The sequence below is a fragment of the Pistacia vera genome, unplaced genomic scaffold, assembly GCF_008641045.1.
Source record: "Pistacia vera cultivar Batoury unplaced genomic scaffold, PisVer_v2 Contig317, whole genome shotgun sequence".
In the NCBI taxonomy this organism is placed as follows: domain Eukaryota; kingdom Viridiplantae; phylum Streptophyta; class Magnoliopsida; order Sapindales; family Anacardiaceae; genus Pistacia; species Pistacia vera.
This window is the reverse complement of record NW_022196132.1, coordinates 1,034,114-1,056,394: the sequence shown is the minus strand read 5'-3', so window position 1 is coordinate 1,056,394 and position 22,281 is coordinate 1,034,114. Positions and strand designations below refer to the sequence as shown.

Genomic DNA, 22,281 nt, shown 5'->3' with positions numbered 1-22,281 from the left:
TTGAAAAGACTACGTACTTTAATAATAATAACAGCAAAAAGACACAAGAGTCATCCTTTTTGGAGCTGAGGTTAATGTAATGTTCCAAATCATCCAGCCGAGCATGGTTCACCACCAAAAGAATCCAATTACACCACAAAGCAAGTCAGAGATGTTTCATTACGAAACGCCCATTTCCAGGTTCCCACCAATGCATTCGGCTAAGCTCTAAACTAACATGCAAACTTCAATTTTTTTCCCAACCGATACATGCAATCCAGTCAGCCTATAGTTTCATCAAAGACTTCAGGCTTTTATCAAATTGTTCAGCTAAAAGAAAAGGAATTGAACATGCAACACATCAACTCAAACCGGTCGAACAAATAAAGCCAATTTTTGCATCACACTCACTAACATATATGCATCAAACACCACAATAAACTTCAACACATTACGTCAAAACAGAAAATCAAACTTCTAGAAAAGAAGTTTTGGAATCATAGAACTACTAGGAAGGGACAAATGAAAGCCTAAACAAATTTTAAAAAAGGGATCAGAAGACCAACTTGTCACTAGAAGTCACCAAAACCTCGCCGTTTGCCCAAAAAAATCACTGTCGACAACCATTAACCCCTATCGTTAACACTATACACGAACCCAAAACCCTAAACTCGCAAACAGCCACTCCACTGCCAGTCTACCTCGCCGTTAACACTCACCGGTCATCGTAAATAGCCACTAGAAGGCAGTCGAAGACGTCGACCCAAAACCCAAGAGTCTCCGCTTCAAGAACACGCATAAGTCGAATGACTACTGCCTTTCTTTTACAGTTTCTTTCAAATGTCAACTCTGATAGACACGTGTCAACGCCCAAGCCCTATACTTCAATTTCAAATTTTAATTTTGGATTTAAATTATTAATTAACAATAATGTCCTTACATCACAAAAACTACTACCGGAACTGACAATTGGGTGGAAAAGTGCCATTAAGGGAAACCTTGTGTGAGAAAAAAATCGTTTAAGCGAAATAAAAACAAAAAACCAAGAGAATCCATCCAAAGTATGCCAATGTCAAATCTTATACATGAATAGTTTTTCCTGTAATTTTATTCCAAATTGCTAATCACATCATCGATGAAGCAACCCAATGAAGTGAATGAAGATCCACCTTCCATCATGGCTTTTCTACTCTTTTCGCTCATCTCCTTCAAGTTTTTCCTTGTCTTATTATCATACTCCATCAATTTCCTGATCCCTCTCTCTATCTCCCCAGCGCTCACAATCACTTGATTCTCTCCTGAATAATCCTTCCTGTAATCCATTTTAATTTCAACCGCTAATCCCAACTCAATCACCATTTCAAAGGCATTCAATTGTTGCTCGTTCCCTATAGGCCACGTCGCAATTGGAACGCCAAACCATATGCTCTCTAGTGTAGAATTCGGTAATAATAAACTAAAATATTATAATTAAAAAAATATAAATCATACACCTATAACGAAAAATAGAGAATAATTAATTCAATGATCATAAAAAATAATAAAATCAGGATTAATATTACCGTATTTTTCAAAACGTATTATTGACAATATACCGTATTAAACCCGTATATACCCGTATCATATTTTTCCCGTATCCAAATTTTAAGGCCGAATTTTTATAAACGTATTTTTCATCGTTTGCCGTATCATTCCCGTAAAATTCCCGTACCGTTTTTTTACCGTACCCGTATTTACTAACTATGCAAGAGAGTAGATTTGAAAATCACAATGCAATTCGTTGAATTGTAAACCAAAAAAGAGAAAAAAAAAAAGGAGGGCAATACAAAGATCTTCAATCTGGATAAAAAAAACTAGTAGGTTTTAAACTGGGAGAACACAAAATTGGAGTTAAAATCACTTCATTGTCAGTCACAATTCACATTCAAATATATCAAAGCCAATTCATTGTCATCGTCACAATTCTCATTCAAAAATTTCAAATCCAATTCAATCTCCATCTCCCTATATGCCACCATTATAAATCTATGATCAGTATTATATACATAGAGCAAAAATATGACCAGTATTTGATCTGTCCTAGATGACAAAAATGGTAAATAAACATCAGGTTTTAATTCTGGTGCTTCTTGTACTACAAACCCTTGTGATCTCCAAGGGTTATGACCTGAAACAGATTAAAACAATAACTTTTACTCAGAATTTCCACAAACTTATAATACATACACTATATAATATTTGTAGTTGAACATATCCTAAAAACGACACAGGTCATGTAATGGAGTTCAAAATGAAGCATCATGAAACAATATCAAAAGATTCCTCATAGGCCACATATTTACAAAACTAGAAAGATGTCTAACCTCAAACTTTTATCATGCAACCATCAAGAAATTCAATTACAAAACATTACATTTCCACTTTCAGCAATCTACTGCAACTAGAAGCGAACAATTACTCAGAATTTATCCTCCATGGAAGCAATTGGCATAATTCATTCACACTAAATCACACACATATAAAAAGATCCCTAGGCATCTTCAAGGCTAACAAAAGAGCTCAACATTAACAATAAAGCAAAACAAGTGTAAAATGCAATCTTATAGAAAACAACGACAGGCAATTGAACAATGGGACATAATTTAGAAGCCAAGATTCCAGTGTCACCTGAGAAAAATAATTTGATCATTATAAAATAGAATATATACATACATATATATATACTAAAGTATGTGAGCCCATCAATCCAGTCAGCCTTCTACCTCTACTTTCTGCAATAACCCAAACCCACATGCATGACCATAGTCTAAGCTGAATCAACAACTCACATTAGCTTAGATGTAGCTGTATCTGCATTTCCACTAGGTTAGTTGGATCTGATTCAAATGCTTCCGCCTCTGATGCTGATTCACTGGATGCTGTTGAGACTCCCTTTGCTACTTTTTTCTGGGTCGACTTAAATTGGTGAAGCTTCTGCCTTCCTCGCTTCTGCTCTACCCGCCTCTGCCTAGGCCTTTGGAGGTGCCTTTGCCTCTGCTTGCTCTGCCCCTGTTTTTTAAACTATTGGCGGGCTGCTGTTTCAGATTCATTATAAGTCTTGCTCAATTCAACATCGATAACCAATTAATCTTATGAAAAGCTAAGTACGTTAATATATAATTAACAAGCAAAAAGACAACAAGAGTCATCCTTTTTGGAGCTGAACTTAATGTAATTGTCCTCCAAATCATTCCAGCCGAGATGTTCAACCCAAAACAATCCAATTACCACCCAAAAGCAAGGCAGAGATTTTTCAGTACGAAACGCCCATTTCCAGGTTCCCACCAATGCATTCGGCTAAGCTCTAAACTAACATGCAAACTTCAAATTTTTTCCCAACCGATACATGCAATCCAGTCAGCCTATAGTTTCATCAAAAACTTCAGCCTTTTATCAAATTGTTCAGCTAAAAGAAAAGGAATTGAACATGCAACACATCACCTCAAACCGGTCGAACAAATAAAGCCAATTTTTGCATCACACTCACTAACATATATGCATCAAACACCACAATAAACTTCAACACATTACGTCAAAACAGAAAATCAAACTTCTAGAAAAGAAGTTTTGGAATCATAAAACTACTAGGAAGGGACAAATGAAAGCCTAAACAAATTTTAAAAAAGGGATCAGAAGACCAACTTGTCACTAGAAGTCACCAAAACCTCGCCGTTTGCCCAAAAAAATCACTGTCGACAACCATTAACCCCTATCGTTAACACTATACATGAACCCAAAACCCTAAACTCGCAAACAGCCACTCCACTGCCAGTCTACCTCGCCGTTAACACTCAGCGGTCATCGTAAATAGCCACTTGAAGGCAGTCGAAGACGTCGACCCAAAACCCAAGAGTCTCCGCTTCAAGAACACGCGTAAGTCGAATGACTTCTGCGTTTCTTTTACAGTTTCTTTCAAATGTCAACTCTGATAGACACGTGTCAACGCCCAAGCCCTATACTTCAATTTCAAATTTTAATTTTGGATTTAAATTATTAATTAACAATAATGTCCTTACATCACAAAAACTACTACCGGAACTGACAATTGGGTGGAAAAGTGCCATTAAGGGAAACCTTGTGTGAGAAAAAAATCGTTTAAGCGAAATAAAAACAAAAAACCAAGAGAATCCATCCAAAGTATGCCAATGTCAAATCTTATACATGAATAGTTTTTCCTGTAATTTTATTCCAAATTGCTAATCACATCATCGATGAAGCAACCCAATGAAGTGAATGAAGATCCACCTTCCATCATGGCTTTTCTACTCTTTTCGCTCATCTCCTTCAAGTTTTTCCTTGTCTTATTATCATTCTCCATCAATTTCCTGATCCCTCTCTCTATCTCCCCAGCGCTCACAATCACTTGATTCTCTCCTGAATAATCCTTCCTGTAATCCATTTTAATTTCAACCGCTAATCCCAACTCAATCACCATTTCAAAGGCATTCAATTGTTGCTCGTTCCCTATAGGCCACGTCGCAATTGGAACGCCAAACCATATGCTCTCTAGTGTAGAATTCCAACCACAGTGTGATACGAACCCTCCGATCGCCTTGTGGGCTAAGATTGACACTTGGGGAGCCCATCCGATTACTTTTCCAATCTTGACCGTTCGATCAAGAAATCCTTTTGGCAGCACGTTCGTTGGATTTGTGTAGTCACTCGGTATGGGGAACTGACCCTTTGGTGGAGGTTGACGTAAGGACCATAAGAATCGATGCCCACTCTGCTGGCGACGCACAACTAATCTACTTCCACCCCTGATCCTCATCGAAACTTCCCATGCTCCGAAGCATAGGAAAACACCGACGATGCGGGCTGATCATCAAGCCACTCCATGATCTCTGCTTTTGTTTTGGACCCACCTGACCCTAAATCATGCTATCACCCTCAGATTCAAATGGGTCCTACAGAATAAACGGTGGGATGTTGTTTTTCACCATTTGGAAAGACTTTATCATATTGGATTCCAGCTCCATAAATGAATTTACAACAATACCCTTAACCCTTCGGAACCTCCTGCTTGCTCAAACACAATCATAGACCAATCTTTCTCCAAGTACGCAGAAGGCAAACCTTAGCAGGAATTGGGTTACGAGACTCGGGACTTCCAACTCGGTATCCGAGTCTTTCAACTCAGCGGTGTGCATGTTCTGATCATCATAAAGAGCCTGCGCGTGAAACATCAAACCGAGAGACCCTGCGCTCGATGTGGTAGTATAATATACTCGGAACTCCAAGCTCATCAGCAATTCGATCATGACTGTACAAAACATGTCGAAACGAACCCGGCGAGTCTGGTGAGTCATCGGAGGCTGATCGGAGTGAAGAAGCTTAGAGACAGCTGCTTTGACGAGGGTTTATGAGTTCATATATAGGAAGAATTTTCTGGGATTGGATCCAGGAAGTGGAAGGTGATCGTTGGGAAGATGAACGAAGTTGATACTGTGGCTCCAGAGATTGAGTCGAGGTAGGCGTTGACTTTGGAGTCAGATGGTACTTTCATGACGAGGACGGTGATGAGAGGTGGTGGTGGTGGTGGAGCAGGAGCTTGGCAGCTCCAGGTGAGACGAGTGGCCGATGCCGGTATAGGAATAAAGACGAGCTGAGCTTTCTTCTTCATTGTGTGAAGATTGATGAGCCCTTTTGTTGGTTGTGAGTAAAATTATATGAAGCTTTTATGATTTACATACTAAATAATTGAAATGATGTCACTGCTTTGCTAACATTGAAAAGAGGAGAAACCGTGTAACTCATGCAATGAGTGCGCTGTGTATGCATGTCACTGCTTTGCTACAGTGAAAAGAGGAGAGACCGTGTAACTCATGCAATGAGTGTGCTGTGTATGCCATGTCATCATACAACGCATATACTATGAAGGAGTATATCCCATACTAATAAATCCAATGAAATAGTGACACGTGTTATTAATTACCTCTTTCACCCGCCTATGACTTGATTAATCAATAACTACCTTATATGTTCATCAATAACTAACACAGATGATGATTATGAAAACTAAATTACTTAGATGAGACAATGAAACTACCTACATAAATATTTTTCTCATTCATCTATACGATATAATGAAATTTCTCGAATATCTTTGTATTGCTGAGGTGATAAGTATTATTTTTTTATTTTTTAACCACATTGATGAAATTTCATGAACCACTGTTACTTCTATAAATTCAGTGTGAAATTAATAAAAAATGTTATTTACGATGCTGAATTCATATGAAAAAGTTCAGCATCACTTCATATGAACTTAGAATGTCTGGTTGAGGTTAAGTTCTGTAGCTCCTTCAATCTCTCAGGTTTAATTCATTTGGTCTGCAGAGGAACACTGGTGCAAACTGGCAGAAGCGGTAGATGGCGTCGACTCCCTTGGCAACTCCACGATCATGCTGCCCGATTGCAGATGATGATGTGCTAGACGAGAATATGTCTTATTGATTTTGCAATCCATGTAACATTCGTTCCTGTCACAATTATAATTGATATTTTCAATAAAGGGAAAATGAAATTACAATTTTTGAACTAATTATCTTGTGAACCCATTAGAGTATCACATCGCAACATATCAAAACTTTCTCAAGGAGAAGAACACAAACAAAAGACCAGAGAATCCAAAATAGGCATTTTCTTCTAACTTATGAATGTCAAATCTTATATGTCAATAAAACGGCATAAACTTTTGCTCGGGTTTTATCTGTTTAAAACTTATTCTTGTCTAGGATCAAAATTAGTTCAAATTTCCCTTTCAATCATCCATCATCAAGCATAAGATCCAACCCTCCAATTACCAATTATCTACCTGAAATGGTTTCATATGTTAGATATGAAAGATGTCTAAACTATCACTTAAAGAATCCTACAGTTTCAAGAATAAGTATCTAAAACTTAAATATAGAAACTTATGACAATTTTTTCTCACAATTTTTATATAGTTCTCAGTTGAATCTTTCATTTTCTTCTTTGTTTGCACCTGAAAGACAGATTCTAGATAAAATTTAGGTAAGGTCACTTTACAATATGAAGAAAGTGCTTTGATCACAACAGAGGAAAGAACATAGAAGATATCCATAACTAAGAAGCAATGAGAAAGCAGCCACTGCAGTTAGGAAAGTGTCAAGATCCATAAAAGAAATTCATGCACCATATATAATAACGCCCCGTTGCTGCTGAGCATGAGTGATATAATTTTTTTAAAGCGCAAATTTTACCATCATGCTAGGATGAGAGTTTTTCTGTATTTTACCTGATCAATGAGATAGACCTGTTTGAATAAAGTGAGCAGTTTTTTCAGTTTACTCTGATTTAGTCTCCATTGCTTAACTTGACCACTGAAGGCCATGCAACATCCAGATTATTTGCGTCATCCTAAACACTGAGCTGCTCAACTGAGCAAGTTGAGCAGTGATCGAAATTGTCTCGGATTACATTTCCGGGAGCAAAGAGAGAGCGATACTTCAACAGCCAACATTTTTGCAGCTAGTTGTCTTCACTAAACATGGTTTTCATTCTCCCATTTTCAAAGTCTATACGACTATTCCGGTTCATTCATTAAACTGGAGATGGCATCTAGATTGGAGCTTTGGCTGGCCCTATAACCAGCATTTTCATATCCATGGCTAATCCTTCCAACATCTCATATATCTCATCACTTTGCGGATGCTCTTGATCCTTAGACGCAAAACGGTTCACATAACCTCCAGTATCAATCCAAAACATCCAACTTCTTTTCTCAACCCTCTTTTTCTCATCTCTTTCCTTACTTTGTCAACATTTTCCCAGTTTCCTTCTTCTGCATAGATATTTGAGCAAACATGATAGCCCGTCATTCTGTTTCTTGTATCTAATTCAGCAACTTCTTGGCAACAACTTCTCCCAATTCAGATTTTCCATGAAGTTTGCAAGCACCAAGAAGTGAACCCCAAATTTCCAACACATTCCCTCTTCACCTAATTTTGGACAAACTCATAGCTTCAACCACCCCTCCAACCCTACCTAATATATCCGCAACACAGTAGTGCTCAGTTGAGGGCTGAATCTTGTATTTACTCTCCATCAACTCAAATATTTGAAGACCTTCATCAACCAAGCCAGCATAACTACAAGCAGACAACACTGCAACAAAAGCAACAGCATCAGGTTCAATGTCACATTCTTGCATTTTATGAAACAAAGAGAGAGCTCTTTCGCTCATCCCATGTTGACCATAACCCAATATCATTGTGGTATATGTGACAGGATTTTTTTCAGAGGTTTGGGCAAACACATTTTCAGCATAAGAAATTGACCCTGACTTAGAATACATATCAACAAGAGCAGAGCCTACAAAGACATTTGGGTCCAACAAATGGCGGATAGAAAATCCATGAAGTTGCCTGCCTAACTCTATACTTCCCATTGGATTACAAGCTGGAAGCACAGATGCTATAGTCACAACGTTGGGAGTTACGTTCTGCACAAGCATCTGCCTAAAAGTAATGAAAGCTTCCTCAACCAATCCATTTTGGGTATACCCAGCAATCATAGCATTCCAAGTGGCTTGATCTCTGTCTCCAGTATTGTTTCTCTCAAAAATTTGTTGAGAAGCTCTAATCAAACCAGATTTTGCATACATGACTATAAGATAACTTGCCATTCCCTCAAACTGAATGCCATGCCTTAAGAGATAAGCATGGGTCTGCTTTCCAATATCACGGTTTCTCAGATTTGAAGCTGCTGAAAGCAAAGCAGTAACAGTAACGGAATCAATCATAAATTGTTGCTTCTGCATCTCATACACAAGCATTAATCCTTCATCATCCAACCCATTCTGAACAAAAGCAGAAATCATTGTATTCCAAGAAACAACATCCCGTTCCGGCATATTATCAAAAACTTTAAATGATGTATGGACAAAGCCGCATCTTGAATACATGACAATAATGGCATTCAATACAATAACTGGCAATGTTGCCAAATTCTTAATTATATAGGCATGCAGCTGTTGAGCTAAGGCCAATCGCTGCAACTGTGAAACTGCAGTTAAGACCGATAAAAAAGTCACCTCATCAAAACCAATTTCATCTGATAACATAGCTTCAATGAAAAGCTCAATAGCTTCGACAGGAGAACTACTCTGTGCATACCCACCGATCATAGTGTTCCAAACCTCAGTATTTCTCTCCAAACAACAGTCAAAAATCTTCCTAGCGAAATCAAGACAACCAAGCTCAGCATACATAAAAATAGCCGAACTCACAACAAACAAATCATTTACATATTCACTTCCCAATTTAACAAGCAGTCCATTAAGTACGTTACCATTCTTATAGTCCCCTAAACTCGACAAAGCCGGGAAAACATTAACAAAACTAACAGTACTGGGTCTAATTCCCTTCACCATCATCATCCTAAATTGCCTAACCGCTTCTGCATATCTCTCTGTCTTTACGTACCATGAAACCATTGTATTCCAAGCAATAACATTTCTCCTTTTCATCGTATCAAACACTTTACAAACTAAATCATACTTCGAATAATCAAAATCAGAATAACCACACCCACCAATTTCACTATCCGCCACAGAACTCAAACAAGTAGAGTACATATTCAACAGAGAGTTATACACAATCTTACTGGGGTTCAATAAGCCCCTAATAAGATGGCAATGAACAGCTTTACCGACTCTCAAATTGCGTGTCGCGGCACAAGCCTTGAGAGCCGAAGAGTAAGTATAGTTATCACACAAAGTATAAGGAGCGGATTTTTTCATCTGGGCATAGAACAAAATGGCATCTTGTGGCATTTTGTTGCAAATAAAACCGATAATGATGGTGTTCCAAAGGACGGTAGTAGGGCGGGGAATTGTGTCGAACAGTTGGCGGGCTAAATGAGGTTGGCCTTCCTGGCATATTTTACTCAGGCGGGAACGAATTGTGGGGGTTTTGAGTTTGGGAAGGGGCGGTGAAAGGGAAAGGGGTGGCGGAAAAGTGGTGGGCGGTGGTGGCGGCGGCGGAAGAGGAACAGAGGAGGCCATGGATGGATGAGTGAGTTTTGTTGGCAGTTTTAAGGCTCTGGTTTTCTGTTATCCTTTCAAACTCGTCAAAAGGCTTTACAATCAACTAAAGTGCTTTTACCAAAAGCACTTTTTTATTCATTTATTTAGACTAGGGTAAATTACTAAATTCTAATAATTTTTAAATAGATTAAAATTATTTTTGTGGTGTAAATTTATTTCATTTTTTTATTTTATTGTTAATCCTTAATTACAACTTCTATTACTGTATATGTCAGGCTTTTCCATGACCAAAAGACTTTCTGTGTAACATGGTTGTCGGTTGATTGATTTCATATACGTATCCAACAAGACCACTACTTTATCAAAGGAGTGGTCCACATCCTTATCCACTACCCAGAAGAAAAGAAATCACAAATTTTCATTTCATTTTCCTCTGCCATCGCCAACAATGAAGAAAGCTGAGCTTGTGTTCATCCCTATAGCTGCTGCAGGCCACTTGGTTTCTGAAGTTGAGTTTGCACAGGGATTGCTAGAGCGAGATGATGGACGTTTCTCAGTGACTATTCTTCTCATGGATCCTATTCTTGCTGGAAATCTTGTTACACATACGTTTTATAAATCACTTGCAGAATCTAATTCTGCAATAAGGTTCATCAATCTTCAAAAGATGCTCATAAATCTGTAGGAAAGTCTGGGGTTGAGTTCATAGATTCTCATAAAACTTGTGTTAAAGAAGCGATTGTCAAGCATGTGATTTCCAGTTCTAATTCAGCTACTCTTGCTGGGTTGGTAATTGATCATATGCCAGCAATTTACACAGTCGGACCAGTTATTGATGTAAAGGGACGTCAGAGTGATGAGACAGAAAAAGCTGATGAGATAATGAAATTTGTTCTTGGAAAGAACAAAGGACAAGGGTTTGGTGTGTGGACGGGCACCGCAAAAGGAGGTGTTGGCTCATAAATCAGTGGGAGGATTTGTGTCACATTGTGGGTGGAATTCAATCTTGGAGAGTTTGTGGTTTGGTGTTCTAATTGTGACATGGCCTATGTATGCTGAGCAGCAGCTTAATGATTTCCAAATGGTGAAAGATTTGGGATTGGTTGTGGAGTTGAGAGTAGATTATAGGATCACTAATGGGGAAGTAGTATTGGGAAATGAAATAGCAAGAGCTATAAAATGTGTGATGGAGAGTGATAATGCAGTGAGGAAGAAGGTGAAAGAGATGAGTGAAAAGAGCATATAAGCAGTGATGGAAGGAGGATCTTCATTTGCTGCATTTGGACGCTTTATTGATGATGTATTAGGAAATATGTCATTAATAAAGAATAATCTTAATTATCTTTAATAAAAGTTATACACAATCCTATTGGGTTCAATTAACTTCTTTCTCTGTTATTATTTACTGGCTAACTTTTTTATAAACTTAAATGCTTTAGCAGGAATTGGGGTTAACAAGACTCGGTACTTCCAACTCAGAATCTGAGTCTTTGAACTCAATAATGTGTTTGTTCTGCTCATCATAAAGAGCCTGCGCGTGAAGCATCAAACCAGATAACCCGCACTGGACGTGAAGAAAAAATAGATAAGAACTCCATGCTATCAGCAAGATCGATATGTGGTACAAACAAGTCGAGAAACAAACCCGGCGAGTCGAGGTGGTCATGGGAGGCTGACTTGGATGTGAACAAGCTTAGAGACGGCTTCTTTGACGAGGGGTTTATGACATTCAATGAAAAAGGGAAGAATTTTTTGGGGTGAAACCTGTAGGATCATTGGGGAGATGAAGGAAGCTGATGCGGCGCCAGAAGAGAGTGAGTTTAGATAGAGTGTAACTTTGGAGTCGGAGGGTATTTATGACGAGGACCGTGATGGAGATGCGTTGGTGGCGGTTGAGGAGGAGCTTGGCCAACTCACGGTGCAGCCGAGGTGGCCTACGCCTGGTGCAGGAGAATGAAGACGAGCTCTGGCTTTGTTATTCATTGAACCTATTGATTGTGATGTTCGTTCAGTATTGTGAGTAAATTCAATGAAAGTTATACAGAGATTGAACTAAAATTATTATTAATGAAAAAGAGTGGGCAAGTAATGTTGATTATTTTCTGAGACTCAGTAAGTTGTTCACAGCATGTGATAATTAAAACCAGTAGACTATATCTTAATTAAAAAGTATTCATCAATCATCGAGGTCAAAGACAAAATAATTTATATTGTTATAGAAAAAATAAATGTTCATGTTACGTAAAGGTTAAAGTGATAAAGCGAAGACAATTATTAACTAATAATTTATTACTTAATGACATTAGAAGTAGGTAAAGACTGAAGGCGCGGCTTTGATACAGGCATAATTTGCATTTGCTTCAATTCAGGCACTGAACTTCTCACATGGATTAATTTTCAATCTTTGTCATTATCTTCTGAGTTTATTTTCATTAAACTGAGAGACGGCCTATATCAGCATTTTTATTTAGAAGATGATGCGGTATACGGTAAATAGGTCTTTTTGAGTTCCGGATCCATGTAAGATATTGAAAACTCTGTTCCGAGGAGAAGGAAATAAAAGCAATAAAAAAAAGAGAACAAAGGAAAGTATGCCAATGTCAAATCTTGTCTAAATAGTTTTTCCAACTTAATGATGTCATATTTCATTGAATGGGTTTCACATATCGCTTAGATGAAATGTAAAATTGTCCTATATAATTATTTTTTATTATACATATATACGACATAGGTGAAATTTTTCGAATATGTTATTTGTTGACGTGGTACTGTTGGTGAAATTTGTCCCCAATGCTAAAAATCAACCGGTAACCTTTGAGGTTTCAAATTTTGAAACTATTGAAATTACCATTTTGACCTGAGTTTGATGCAAAATAAATTGACATTTATATAATGAAATTTTGTCAATTTAAACCCAACAAGAGAGTAGATTGAAAATCAAAATGCAATTCGCGAATTGTAAACAAAAAAGAAAAAAAAAATGGAGGGCATACAAAGAACTTCAATTGGTAGAAAAAAAACTAGTAGGTTTTATAATTGGGAGATCACAAAATGGAGTTAAAATCACTTCATTGTCAGTCACAATTCACATTCAAATATACAAAGCCAATTCATTGTCATCGTACAATTCCATTCAAAAAGTCAAACCAATTCAATCTCATTCCCCATCATGCCACCATCATAAATCTAGACCAGTATTTGATCTGTCTAGGTGACAAAATGGTAAATAAAAATCAGGTTTTAATTCTGGTGCTTCTTGTACTACAAACCCTTCTGATCTCCAGGGTTATGACCCGAAACAGATTAAAACAATAACTTTTACTCAGAATTTCCACAAACTTATAATACATACGTAATAAATTTGTAGTTGAACATATCCTAAAAACGACACAGGTCATGTATGGAGTTCAAAATGAAGCATCATGAAACAATATCAAAATTCCTCATACGCCACATATTTACAAAAGTAAAAGAGTCGAACCTCAACATTTTATGCTGCAACCATAGAAATTCAAAAAAACATTACATTTCCACTTTCAGCAATCTACTGCAACTAGAAGCGAACAATTACTCAGAATTTATCCTCCATGGAAGCAATTGGCATAATTCATTCACACTAAATCACACACATAAAAGATCCCTAGGATTCAAGGCTAACAAAGAGCTCAACATTAACAATAAAGCAAAACAAGTGTAAAATGCAATCTTATAGAAACAACGACAGGCAATTGAACAATGGGACATAATTTAGAAGCCAAGATTCCAGTGTCACCTGAGAAAATAATTTGATCATTATAAAATAGAATAATATATACATACTATATATACTAAAGTATGTGAGCCCATCAATCCAGTCAGCCTTCTACCTCTACTTTCTGCAATAACCCAAACCCACATGCATGACCATAGTCTAAGCTGAATCAACAACTCACATTAGCTTAGATGTAGCTGTACTGCATTTCCATAGGTTAGTTGGATCTGATTCAATGCTTCGCCTCTGATGCTGATCCACTGGATGCTGTTGAGACTACCTTTGCTACTTTTTTCTGGGTCGATAAATTGGTGAAGCTTCTGCCTTCCTCGCTTCTGCTCTACCCGCCTCTGCTTGCTCTGCCCCTGTTTTTTAAACTATTGGCGGGCTGCTGTTTCAGATCATTATAAGTCTTGCTCAATTCAACATCGAAAACCAATTAATCTTATGAAAAGCTAAGTACGTTAATTATAATTAACAAGCAAAAAGACAACAAGAGTCATCCTTTTTGGAGCTGAGCTTAATGTAATTGTCCTCCAAATCATTCCAGCCGAGATGTTCAACCCAAAAGAATCCAATTACCACCCAAAAGCAAGTCAGAGATTTTCATTACGAAACGCCCATTTCAGGTTCCCACCAATGCATTCGGCTAAGCTCTAAACTAACATGCAAACTTCAATTTTTTTCCCAACCGATACATGCAATCCAGTCAGCCATAGTTCACAAAGACTTCAGGCTTTATAAATTGTCAGCTAAAAGAAAAGGAATTGAACATGCAACACATCAACTCAAACCGGTCGAACAAATAAAGCAATTTTGCATCACACTCACTAACATATATGCATCAACACCCCAATAAACTTCAACACATTACGTCACAAACAGAAAATCAAACTCTAGAAAAGAAGTTTTGGAATCATAGATACTAGGAAGGACAAATGAAAGCCTAAACAAATTTTAAAAAGGGATCAGAAGACCAACTTGTCACAGAAGTCGCCGAAAACCTCGCCGTTTGCCGAAAAAAGTCCCTGTCAACAACCCTTAACCCCTATCGTTAACACTATACACGAACCCAAACCCTAAACTCGCAAACAGCCACTCACTGCCAGTCTACCTCGCCGTAACACTACCGGTCATCGTAAATAGCCACTAGAAGGCAGTCGAAGACGTCGCCCAAACCCAAGAGTCTCCGCTTCAAGAACACGCATAAGTCGAATGACTACTGCCTTTCTTTTACAGTTTCTTTCAAATGTCAACTCTGATAGACACGTGTCAACGCCCAAGCCCTATACTTCATTTCAAATTTAATTTTAGATTTAAATATTAATTAACAATAATGTCTTTACATCACAAAAAGGGAGAACGACTTATACATACCCAAGATTTATCATAACGACAAGTTGGTATCAAAGATTTTGAAATGACAAATAGGTACTTTCCGTCATGTTCTTTTAGTGATTTCTGTTTATTAGTTTTATTAATAGTGAAAAGACTAAAATACCCTTAAAAGTTTGAATTTTAGTTTTTTATAAATTTAAAAATTTCAAAAAACCCCCTAAGTTTACAAATTTCACAAATACCCCAATATATAAAAGTTTTATAAAATAAACAAAAAACACCCCCCACTGGCAAGTGCCAGATTCCGGCCACCACCGCCGGAATCTGGCCGGAAAGTTGCGTTACGACACAGACCCGTCGGATCTGTGTCGTAAGCGTCGATCTGGCCTTTTCCGGAGATCCGTGGCTGATCTGGGCGGAAAAGAGCAGCAGATCTACGGCTAGATCTGGCCGTCGACGCTGCAAAACTCCATCTGCGGCGTCGACGGCCAGATCTGGCAGTAGATCTGGCCTTTTCGGCAGATCCGTGGCGGATCTGGCCTGAAAGGCCACATCGGCACTTTACGACACAGATCCGATGGGGATCTGTGTCGTAATGCAGTTTTTCGGCCAGATTCCGCTGGTGGCCGGAATCTGGCATTGGGTGGTGGGGGTGTTTTTGTTATTTAAAACTTTTTATATATGGGGGTGTTTAATTAAATTAGCAAACCTAGGGGGTTTTTTGAGATTTTTAAATTTATAAAAAACAAAAATTGAAACTTTGAAGGGCATTTTAGTCTTTTCACTATATAAACAAAAATCATCAACCGAATATGACGGAAGGTACCATTTGCGTTTCAAAACCTTTTGGGTACCAACTTGTCATTACAGTAAACTTTGGGTATGTACAAGTCTTCGCCCTCCACAAAAACTACTACCGGAACTGACAATTGGGTGGAAAAGTCATTAAGGCAAACCTTGTGTGAGAAAAAAAATCGTTTACTCGAAATAAAAACAAAAAACCAAGAGAATCCATCCAAAGTATGCCAATGTCAAATCTTATACATGAAATGTTTTTCCTGTAATTTATTCCAAATTGCTAATCACATCATCGATGAAGCAACCCAATGACGTGATGAAGATCCACCTTCCATCATGGCTTTCTACTCTTTTCGCTCATCTCCTTCAAGTTTTCCTTTGTTATATCAGCTCATCAATTTCCTGATCCCTCTCTCTATCTCCCAGCGCTCACAATCACTTGTTTCTCTCCTGAATAATCCTTCCTGTAATCCATTTAATTTCAACCGCTAATCCCAACTCAATCACCATTTCAAAGGATTCAATTGTTGCTCGTTCCTATAGGCAGTCGCAATTGGAACGCCAAACCATATGCTCTTAGTGTAGAATTCCACCACAGTGTGATACGAACCCTCCGATCGCTTGTGGGCTAAGATTGACACTTGGGGAGCCCATCCGATTACTTTTCCAATCTTGACCTTCGATCAAGAAATCCTTTTGGCAGCACGTCGTTTGGATTTGTGTAGTCACTCGGTATGGGGAACTGACCCTTTGGGGAGGTTGACGTAAGGACCATAAGAATCGATGCCACTCTGCTCGAGCGCACAGGCAATCTCTTTCACCTGATCCTCATCGAAACTTCCCATGCTCCCGAAGCATAGGAAAACAACCGACGATGGCGGCTGATCATCAAGCCACTCCATGATCTCTGCTTTTGTTTTGGACCCACCTGACCCTAAATCAATGCTATCACCTCAAGATTCAAAATGGGTCCTACAGAATAAACGGGTGGGAGTTGGTTTCACCATTTGAGAAAGACTTTATCAATTGGATTCCAGCTCCATAAATGAATTTACAACAATACCCTTAACCCTTCGGAACCTCTCGCTTGCTCAAAACACATCATAGACAATCTTTCTCCAAGTACGCAGAAGGCAAACCTTAGCAGGAATTGGGTTAACGAGACTCGGGACTTCCAACTCAGTATCCGAGTCTTTAACTCAGCGGTGTGCATGTTCTGATCATATAAAAGCCTGCGCGTGAAACATCAAACCGAGAGACCCTGCGCTCGATGTGTAGTAAATATAGCTCGGAACTCCAAGCTCATCAGCAATATCGATCATGACTGTACAAAACATGTCGAGAACGAACCCGGAGTCTGGGTGAGTCGGAGGCTGATTCGGAGTGAAGAAGTTAGAGACAGCTGCTTTGACGAGGGTTTATGAGATTCAATATATAAGGGAAGAATTTTCTGGGATTGGATCCAGGAAGTGGAAGGTGATCGTTGGGAAGATGAACGATTGATACGGTGGCTCACGAGATTGAGTCGAGGTAGGCGTTGACTTTGGAGTCAGATGGTACTTTCATGACGAGGACGGTGATGGAGAGGTGGTGGTGGTGGTGGACGGGAGCTTGGCTAGCTCCAAGGTGGAGACGAGGTGGCCGATGCCCGGTTAGGAATAAAGACGAGCTGAGCTTTTCTTCATTGTGTGGAGATTGATGAGCCCTTTTGTGGTTGTGAGTAAAATTATATGAAGCTTTTATGGATTTACATACGTAAATAATTGTAAATGATGTCACTGCTTTGCTAACAGTGAAAAGAGAGAGACACGTGTAACTCATGCAATGAGTGCGCTGGGTATGCATGTCACTGCTTTGCTAACAGTGAAAAGAGGAGAGACACGTGTAACTCATGAATGAGTGTGCTGTGTATGCCATGTCATCATACAAGCATAACTATGAAGGAGTATATCCCATACGTGACTAATAAAATCCAATGAAATAGTGACACGTGTTATTAAATGACTCTTCACCCGCCTATGAACTTGTTAATCAATAACTACCTTATATGTTCATCAATAACTAACACAGTGATGTGATTATGAAAACTAAATTACTTAGATGAGACAATGAAACTACCCTACATAAATATTTTTCTTCAACATCTATACGATATAAATGAAATTTCTCGAATATCTTTGTATTGCTGAGGTGATAAGTATTTATTTTTTATTTTTTTAACCACATTGATGAAATTTCATGAACACTGTTACTTCATATAAATTCAGTGTGAAAGTAATAGAAGAATGTTATTTACATGCTGGAATTCATATGAAAAAGTTCAGCATCACTTCATATGAACTTGAATGTCGGTTGAGGGTTAAGTTCTGTAGCTCCTTCAATCTCTCAGGTTTAATTCATTTGGTCTGCAGGAACACTGGTGCAAACTGGCAGAAGGCGGTAGATGGCGTCGACCCCTTGGCAACTCCACGATCATGCTGCCCGATTGCAGATGATGATGTGCTAGAGCGAGAATATGGTCTTATTGAGTTTTGCAATCCATGTAACATTCGTTCCTGTCACAATTATAATTGATATTTTCAATAAAAGGGAAAATGAAATTACAATTTTTGAACTAATTAATCTTGTGAACATCCATTAGAGTATCACATCGACAACTATCAAAAATTGTTTCAAGGAGAAGGAAACAAAACAAAAGACCTAGAGAATCCAAAATAGGCATTTTCTTCTCAACTTAGTGAATGTCAAATCTTATATGTCAATAAAAAAAAGGCTATAAACTTTTGCTCGGGTTTATCGTTTTAAAACTTATTCTTGTCTAGGATCAAAATTAGTTCAAATTTCCCTTTCAATCATCCATCATTCAAGCATAAGATCCAAACTCTCCATATTACCAATTTATCTACCTGAAATGGTTTCATATGTTGAGATATGAAAAGATGTCTAAACTATCAGCTTAAAGAAATCCTAACAGTTTCAAGAATAAAGTATCTAAAACTTAAATAATAGAAACTATATGACAATTTTTTCTACATTTTTATATAGTTCTCAGTTGAATCTTTCATTTTCTTCTTTGTTTGCACCTGAAAGACGATTCTATGATAAAATTTAGGTAAGGTCACTTTACAATATGAAGAAAGTGCTTTGATCACAACAGAGGAAAGAACATAGAAGATATCCATAACTAAGAAGCAAGAGAAAGCAGCCACTGCAGTTAGGAAAGTGTCAAAGATCCAATAAAGAAATCATGCACCATATATAATAACGCCCCGTTGCTGCTGAGCAAGAGAGTGATATAATTTTTTTAAAGGCAAATCTTTACATCATGTAGGATGAGAGTTTTTCTGTATTTACCTGATCAATGAGATAGACCTGTTTGATAAAGTGAGCAGTTTATTCAGTTTACTCTGATTTAGTCTCCATTGCTTAACTTGACCACTGAAGGCCATGCAACATCCAGATTATTTGCGTCATCCTAAACACTGAGCTGCTCAACTGAGCAAGTTGAGCAGTGATCGAAATTGTCTCGGATTACATTTCCTGGAGCAAAAGAGAGCGATACTTCAACAGCCAACATTTTTGCAGCTAGGGTCTTCACTAAACATGGTTTTCATTCTCCCATTTCAAAGTCTATAACGACTATTCCGGTTCATTCATTAAACTGTGAGATGGCATCTAGATTGGAGCTTTGGCTGGCCTATAACCAGCATTTTTCATATCCATGGCTAATCCTTCCAACATCTCATATATCTCATCACTTGCGGATGTCTTGATCCTTAGACGCAAAACGGTTCACATAACCTCCAGTATCAATCCAAGAACATCCAACTTCTTTTCTCAACCCTCTTTTTCTCATCTCTTTCCTTACTTTGTCACATTTTCCCAGTTTCCTTCTCGCCTGATATTTGAGAGCAAACATGATAGCCCGTCATTCTGTTTCTTGTATCTAATTCAAGCAACTTTTGGCAAAACTTCTCCAATTCAGATTTTCCATGAAGTTTGCAAGCACCAAGAAGTGAACCCCAAATTCCAACACATTCCCCTCTTCACCTAATTTTTGGACAAACTCATAGGCTTCAACCACCCTCCCAACCCTACCTAATATATCCGCAACACAACAGTAGTGCTCAGTTGAGGGCTGAATCTTGTATTTACTCTCCATCAACTCAAATATTTGAAGACCTTCATCAACCAAGCCAGCATAACCAAGCAGACAACACTGCAACAAAAGCAACAGCATCAGGTTCAATGTCACATTCTGCATTTTATGAAACAAAGAGAGGCTCTTTCGCTCATCCCATGACCATAACCCAATATCATGTGTGTATATGGACGGATTTTTTTCAGAGGTTTGGGCAAACACATTTTCAGCATAAGAATTGACCCTGCTTAGAATACATATCAACAAGACAGAGCCTACAAAGACATTTGGGTCCAACAAATGGCGGATAGAAAATCCATGAGTTGCCTGCTAACTCTATACTTCCCATTGGATTACAAGCTGGAAGCACAGATGCTATAGTCACAACGTTGGGAGTTACGTTCTGCACAAGCACTGCCTAAAAGTAATGAAGCTTCCTCAACCAATCCATTTTGGTATACCCAGCAATCATAGCATTCCAAGTGGCTTGATCTCTGTCTCCAGTATTGTTTCTCTCAAAAATTTGTTGAGAAGCTCTAATCAAACCAGATTTTGATACATGTCTATAAGATAACTTGCCATTCCCTCAAACGAATGCCATGCCTTAAAGATAAGCATGGGTCTGCTTTCCAATATCACGGTTCTCCAGATTTGAAGCTGCTGAAAGCAAAGCAGTAACAGTAACGGAATCAATCATAAATTGTGCTTCGCATCTCATACACAAGATTAATCTTCATCATCCAACCCATTCTGAACAAAAGCAGAAATCATTGTATTCCAAGAAACAACATCCCGTTCCGGCATATTATCAAAAACTTTAAATGATGTATGGACAAAGCGCATCTTGAATACATGACAAAATGGCATTAAATATGACTTCACAATCATCTGGTTCTCTCCCGAAAATTCCTTCCTATAATCCATTTTAATCTCCACCGCTAATCCTAACTCAATCACCATCTCAAATGCATTAAATTGTTGCTCCGCATACATCGGCCACGTCGCCATTGGAACTTCAAACCATATGCTCTCTAGCGTCGAATTCCACCCGCAATGCGATACGAACCCTCCGATCGCCTCGTGGGCTAATATCGACACTTGTGGGGCCCACCCGATCACTTTTCCAACCCCAACTATTCGATTGAGAAATCCTTCTGGTAACACGTCTGTTAGATTTGCGTAATCACTCGGAGTGTCAAACTGGCTCTTCGATTGAGGTTGACGTAGAGACCATAAGAACCGATACCTACTTTGCTCGAGCGCATAGGCAATCTCTTTCACCTGATCCTCAACGAAGCTTCCCATGCTCCCAAAGCATAAAAACACAACTGACAATGGCGGCTGATCATCAAGCCACTCCATGATCTCTGCTTTTGTTTTGGACCCACCTGAACCTAAATCAATGCTATCACCATTCAGATTCAGAATGGGTCCTACAGGATAAACTGGTGGGATGTTGGTTTCACCATTTGAGAAAGAGTTGATCGCATATGATTCCAGCTCAATGAAGGAATTTACAACAATGCCCTTAACCCTTCGAAACCTCCTCGTTAGCTCAAATAGAATCATGGACCAATCTTTCTCCCGGTACGGAGAAGGCAAAACTCTAGTAGGAAATGGGTTAATGAGACTAGGTACTTCCAACTCAGAATCCGAGTCTTTCAACTCAGTAATCTGTCTGTTCTGCTCATCATAAAGAGCCTGCGCGTGAAGCATCAAACCCAGAAAACCCGCACTGGGCGTGAAGAAAATATAGCTAGGAACTCCAAACTCATCAGCAACATCGGCCATGCATGCACAAAACATATCGAGAACAAACCCGGCGAGTCGAGCTGAGCCATCGGAGGCTGACTCGGAGTGAACAAGCTTAGAGACGGCTTCTTTGACGAGGGGTTTATGAGATTCAACGAACGAAGTGAAGAAGCTTTTGGGGTTGGATCCTTGAAATTCATCGCTGGGGAGATGAATGAATTTGACGCGGTCGCCGGCAGAGAGTGAGTTTAGATAGGTGTTAACTTTGGAATCGGAGGGTAATTTCATGACGAGGACCGTGATGGAGATGCGTTGGTGGCGTTGGACGAGGAGCTTGGCCAGCTCCACAGTGGAGCCGAGGTGGCCGACGCCTGGTGTAGGGATGAAGACGAGCTCGGCTTTGTTGTTCATTGAAGCTGTTGATTGTGTGTGGATTGATTGTTTTTTCATTTTGGTGAGTAGGTAATGGAT

At 38.7% G+C, this 22,281-nt stretch overlaps 2 protein-coding genes and 1 pseudogene across 3 annotated transcripts; all 3 read right to left on the bottom strand.

Moving 5' to 3' along the window:
- Positions 1-1,008: 1,008 nt before the first annotated feature.
- LOC116136610 (anthocyanidin 3-O-glucosyltransferase 2-like) lies at positions 1,009-17,002 on the bottom strand. 2 transcript variants are annotated; one of them, XM_031422280.1, is made up of 3 exons: positions 16,704-17,002; positions 4,515-4,739; positions 1,009-1,399 (listed from the first exon to the last, which is right to left on the bottom strand). In XM_031422280.1, exons 1-3 carry the CDS (start codon positions 16,817-16,819, stop codon positions 1,087-1,089), a joined length of 654 nt encoding a protein of 217 aa, XP_031278140.1. In that variant the 5' UTR covers positions 16,820-17,002; the 3' UTR covers positions 1,009-1,086. The 2 variants fall into 2 exon arrangements, with proteins under 2 accessions (XP_031278140.1, XP_031278139.1); XM_031422279.1 differs by lacking the exon at positions 1,009-1,399 and having other exon boundaries at positions 4,124-4,749; positions 16,714-16,998.
- LOC116136607 (pentatricopeptide repeat-containing protein At3g22150, chloroplastic-like) lies at positions 7,550-10,104 on the bottom strand. Its single transcript, XM_031422277.1, is given in 4 exon segments — positions 7,550-7,641; positions 7,644-7,748; positions 7,751-7,879; positions 7,882-10,104. Coding segments are annotated over 4 exon segments (2,475 nt in total). The 5' UTR covers positions 10,049-10,104; the 3' UTR covers positions 7,550-7,567.
- Positions 17,003-19,592: 2,590 nt separating the features above from the next.
- On the bottom strand, positions 19,593-22,281 carry LOC116136565 (annotated as a pseudogene).